This window comes from Coregonus clupeaformis, chromosome 16, assembly GCF_020615455.1.
Source record: "Coregonus clupeaformis isolate EN_2021a chromosome 16, ASM2061545v1, whole genome shotgun sequence".
Taxonomy (NCBI): Eukaryota; Metazoa; Chordata; class Actinopteri; order Salmoniformes; family Salmonidae; genus Coregonus; species Coregonus clupeaformis.
The window spans coordinates 21919642-21925641 of NC_059207.1; the positions used below are offsets into that span (position 1 = coordinate 21919642).

General features: G+C 43.7%; 1 protein-coding gene across 1 annotated transcript in view; it reads right to left on the reverse strand.

Moving 5' to 3' along the window:
• LOC121584482 (phosphatidate cytidylyltransferase 1) overlaps positions 1 to 5424 on the reverse strand; it is a 91616-nt gene extending 86192 nt beyond the window's left edge. Inside the window, exon 1 of the mRNA XM_041900376.2 lies at positions 5109 to 5424. Within this exon, the coding sequence (XP_041756310.1) occupies positions 5109 to 5156 (48 nt within the window). The 5' untranslated portion in view covers positions 5157 to 5424. The remainder of the gene's footprint in view (positions 1 to 5108) is intronic.
• Positions 5425 to 6000: the final 576 nt, after the last annotated feature.

The window sequence follows — 6000 nt, forward strand, 5'->3', positions numbered from 1 at the left end:
TAACCTGACCATACAAGGTCAGGAACAAGAACAATGATTTACCTCCGCTGTGATGGAGGTAATCCATTTAACTCACTACTACACAACACATGTCAAGGTCAGTGTGTGTGAACTGTTTCAATGGCCATTTTCCAAGATCATACTATAGGTCTTTGGGATTAGCTGCCTGCCTACCACCCTATAGAACAGTTAGCTGCCTGCCTACCACCCTATAGAACAGTTAGCTGCCTGCCTACCACTCTATAGAACAGTTAGCTGCCTGCCTACCACCCTATAGAACAGTTAGCTGCCTGCCTACCACTCTATAGAACAGTTAGCTGCCTGCCTACCACTCTATAGAGCAGTTAACTGCCTGCCTACCACTCTATAGAGCAGTTAACTGCCTGCCTACCACTCTATAGAGCAGTTAACTGCCTGCCTACCACTCTATAGAACAGTTAGCTGCCTGCCTACCACCCTATAGAACAGTTAGCTGCCTGCCTACCACTCTATAGAACAGTTAGCTGCCTGCCTACCACTCTATAGAACAGTTAGCTGCCTGCCTACCACTCTATAGAACAGTTAGCTGCCTGCCTACCACTCTATAGAGCAGTTAACTGCCTGCCTACCACTCTATAGAACAGTTAGCTGCCTGCCTACCACCCTATAGAACAGTTAGCTGCCTGCCTACCACTCTATAGAGCAGTTAACTGCCTGCCTACCACTCTATAGAACAGTTAGCTGCCTGCCTACCACTCTATAGAACAGTTAGCTGCCTGCCTACCACTCTATAGAACAGTTAGCTGCCTGCCTACCACTCTATAGAACAGTTAGCTGCCTGCCAACCACTCTATAGAACAGTTAGCTGCCTGCCTACCACTCTATAGAACAGTTAGCTGCCTGCCAACCACTCTATAGAACAGTTAACTGCCTGCCTACCACTCTATAGAACAGTTAGCTGCCTGCCTACCACTCTATAGAACAGTTAGCTGCCTGCCTACCACTCTATAGAACAGTTAACTGCCTGCCTACCACTCTATAGAACAGTTAACTGCCTGCCTACCACTCTATAGAACAGTTAACTAGGCTGGCTTGTGTGACTGTAATAACCACATAACCTGTTCTGGGACTCTTGTGGCTGTCTAACCTACATTGTGGGCTGCTTTCCAATCACCACTTTGGCACCATCTCTAAGACATTATAACACATAAACTACGTCCCAAATGGCACCCTATTCCCTATGTAGTGCACTACTTTAGACCAGAGAATGGCACCCTATTCCCTATATAGTGCACTACTTTAGACCAGAGAATGGCACCCTATTCCCTATATAGTGCACTACTTTAGACCAGAGAATGGCACCCTATTCCCTATATAGTGCACTACTTTAGACCAGAGAATGGCACCCTATTCCCTATATAGTGCACTACTTTAGACCAGAGAATGGCACCCTATTCCCTATATAGTGCACTACTTTAGACCAGAGAATGGCACCCTATTCCCTATATAGTGCACTACTTTAGACCAGAGAATGGCACCCTATTCCCTATATAGTGCACTACTTTAGACCAGAGAATGGCACCCTATTCCCTATATAGTGCACTACTTTAGACCAGAGAATGGCACCCTATTCCCTATATAGTGCACTACTTTAGACCAGAGAATGGCACCCTATTCCCTATATAGTGCACTACTTTAGACCAGAGAATGGCACCCTATTCCCTATATAGTGCACTACTTTAGACCAGAGAATGGCACCCTATTCCCTATATAGTGCACTACTTTAGACCAGAGAATGGCACCCTATTCCCTATATAGTGCACTACTTTAGACCAGAGAATGGCACCCTATTCCCTATAGTGCACTACTTTAGACCAGAGAATGGCACCCTATTCCCTATATAGTGCACTACTTTAGACCAGAGAATGGCACCCTATTCCCTATATAGTGCACTACTTTAGACCAGAGAATGGCACCCTATTCCCTATATAGTGCACTACTTTAGACCAGAGAATGGCACCCTATTCCCTATATAGTGCACTACTTTAGACCAGAGAATGGCACCCTATTCCCTATATAGTGCACTACTTTAGACCAGAGAATGGCACCCTATTCCCTATATAGTGCACTACTTTAGACCAGAGAATGGCACCCTATTCCCTATATAGTGCACTACTTTAGACCAGAGAATGGCACCCTATTCCCTATATAGTGCACTACTTTAGACCAGAGAATGGCACCCTATTCCCTATATAGTGCACTACTTTAGACCAGAGAATGGCACCCTATTCCCTATATAGTGCACTACTTTAGACCAGAGAATGGCACCCTATTCCCTATATAGTGCACTACTTTAGACCAGAGTCCTATGGGAATAGGGTGCCATTTGGGACACAATTTCCCAGAGTTAAATCAAGTCAGACGACATGTCATGAATCACTATTTCCGTTGTGTAATGCAGCCACACACACACACACACACACACACACAGCCAGATAGACTAGTGTGTGTGAACCTTTGACAGACGCCACACAAGTCCATAGCGGGCAGAGAGAGGGAGGGGTCCCAATGAACCTTTGAAGCAGCAGAAAGTCTAGCGGGAAAGAAGCACTAGGATAACCCAGAGCCATATACAATGTAGGCTGTGGCTGTGGCTTCAACTTTTTTGGGATCTTTTGTCCACGGGACCAAAAGATAGAGAGCTTCCTGAAGCTTCTGCACATGTTAATTCTCTACTTTACCCAGTCTCTACTCCTAGAGAACAGGCTCTTTACCCAGTCTCTACTCCTAGAGAACAGGCTCTTTACCCAGTCTCTACTCCTAGAGAACAGGCTCTTTACCCAGTCTCTACTCCTGGAGAACAGGCTCTTTACCCAGTCTCTACTCCTAGAGAACAGGCTCTTTACACAGTCTCTACTCCTAGAGAACAGGCTCTTTACACAGTCTCTACTCCTAGAGAACAAGCTCTTTACCCAGTCTCTACTCCTAGAGAACAGGCTCTTTACCCAGTCTCTACTCCTAGAGAAGAGGCTCTTTACCCAGTCTCTACTCCTAGAGAACAGGCTCTTTACCCAGTCTCTACTCCTAGAGAACAGGCTCTTTACACAGTCTCTACTCCTAGAGAACAGGCTCTTTACCCAGTCTCTACTCCTAGAGAACAGGCTCTTTACCCAGTCTCTACTCCTAGAGAACAGGCTCTTTACCCAGTCTCTACTCCTAGAGAAGAGGCTCTTTACCCAGTCTCTGCTGTAAAAACACCACCGCATTCAATCGTGAATGATCATTCTTCACATTTTACTGGTGAAACATCCATGCAGCATCATTCTGCATAGTAACCATTTGATCTCAATGAATTTCATGGGGATATGCATTTAGATCTTAAGTTACACAGGGTTGTGTCGAAGTAGCCTAAAGTGTTGTTTTGAATGAATTTTAGAGCAGTTTTTTTCCTAGGGGCGCTCGCTGTTGAGTGAGTCGCACATGCGCGGAAGCTTCGGGAATATCTGGATCTTTTGGTCTGTTGGACCTGTTCTCTACGTGTACCAGAGCGGTCCTCTGTAGCTCAGCTGGTAGACCACGGCGCTTGTAACGCCAGGGTAGTGGGTTCGATCCCCGGGACCACCCATACGTAAAAATGTATGCATGCATGACTGCAAGTCGCTTTGGATAATGGCATATTATTATTATTATTATCCCAAAAAAGTTGGATCAGCAGCCACTCCGTTAGTTCTGTACAATGTAAACTAGACCCTGATTGTGTCCAAAATGGCACCCTATTCCCTATAGTCTACTACTTTTAACCAGGGTCCATAGGGTGAAAAGGAGTGAATTATATAATAAATCATTTGTACAAGCGTGTGTTATACGAATATGTGAATTGGAAACATATTTCTTTGCATATCCCAACTCCCGAGACACTTTCGGAGAGTGGGGTCACGGCCAGGGTCAGTCATTATCAATCCGGAATGCATTCCCTATTGGTGTAGTTTTATTAAATAGTTACCATGGCCATGTATGTCATGCTTTTCAATGGCCTGTCCATTTCATTGAATGGTGGGTAACTAGAGTTAACCAGTCTCCTCAACATTGCTACACAGAGAAGTCTCACCATACCAATGTGTAATGCACCACCACGAAGTAAACATATGATTATAGCGCCACAACTCAGGCTGTTGACATGATGTTTACAATGCTGGCATACCATGTAGCCTTGCTATTTCATAACTCCAAAGAGGTGGCTTTTTACAACTTGGTATTCTTCAGAATGTCTAAGAATAGCATACCAAGTCGTATTTTTTTAAATGTATCCATTCATTTAATTTCATAAAATGTGGTCCTCTGTAGCTCAGTTGGTAGAGCACGGCGCTTGTAACGCCAGGGTAGTGGGTTCGATTCCCGGGACCACCCATACGTAAAAATGTATACACAAAGCGTCTGCTAAATGGCATATAACAATAATCATGTTATTAACTAGACCCTAGACACATTGCTCCTCGTGTTATTAGATATTGTAGATGATTACGAGCAAAATGAGGCTAGCCTTGCCTAGATCCACCCCAAGGAGTCAGGCTAGTACTTTGTCAAAATGACAGCGTGGCTGTCTTCCAATGAGGAAGCAACTTCCTCCGAAGCTTTGGGTCCAAGGCAAGCAAAGAGCGTCCAATAATCTATTTTGGAAAAAAAAGTATAAAACATTTGGCTACATTGTGTCAGCTAAACTGCTGATCTTTGTTTTGTTGGACATCTTTTTAAGCACAGTTCTGTGTGGGTCACGAGTTAAAGCACCGAGTCAACTGGTTTGACATGTTAGCCAGCAGCTCGATAGCATGTTAGCTAGCTAGCAATATGTGACTGTCAGGCAAATCATTATTCGTGTAACCAAATACGCCACAATGTATAGGGTTATAAAGTTATTAAATGCCTGCCGATATGGTAACATCAACGTGACATTCACATAGTTATCGTGCTAGCTAGTTAACGTTTACTGAACATGATCTACCTAGCTAGCTAACTAAGCTAATTAGCGAGGAAGGAGATTAGCTAGCTACAACTCGCTATCTCGCTAGCCCCAGGGAGCAAATTTGAGCACGAAAGAGATAGAAACATGTATTCTTAGTTAAGTTTCTTACCTTGTCAGGATCCCCCCCTCCTCCTCCTCTCTTCCTTAGCTCAGTCATGTCTTCCTTATTTCACTAACGACACATAAACGAGTCTGAAGACAACTAACGAGCTTCGAATTGAATGTCAGCCCTCGTAATCCGGTTATGAAGATCTTCGGCTACCATTAAATAACCGTTGGTTTTTCCGATTCTGCAATGTGCTCTGCTGTTATTTTGACAGAACATTCACAAAAGTACGCACCCTCTCTACTACTCTCAACCGAATGCGTGCCTGCATTTGTTTATCACCACAGTTATCGTTCGCCATCTCAGGTGTCTGAACTCATGTGAAGCTAGACACTAAGGACAAGCCATAATAGTGGAATTTGCTGTTCGCCTTCAAAATAAATGTCCCCCATTGAAAGTGATGCAAAAGGGACACTGATAGTCGAATCATGCCATATTTGTACTAGATAATGCTAAACAAGGTTGGAATGTTTTTATATAAATTAATCAAAAGACAATTAGTTAATTTTACAGTTTAAATCTCAATTTGGATGTATAGATTTCAGAATTGCATTGGGGGCATACTTACATGCACTGTACAGCCTTACTTATTATATTTACATTTTAGTCATTTAGCAGACACTCTTATCCAGAGCGACTTACAGTTAGTGAGTGCATACATTTTCATACTGGCCCCCCGTGGGAATCGAACCCACAACTCTGGCGTTGCAAGCGCCATGCTCTACCAACTGAGCTACAAGGGACCTATGAAGAGTTTACACAAATACTAGCGTCATAGCTCATAAGGGAATTTTAACAGTGGGAAATGACCTTACTATTCAGCCCATTGTGTGTATTGAACATTCATATTGCAATGTACAGCCTCACATATGGATCCTGGATCAATTAAATGGCG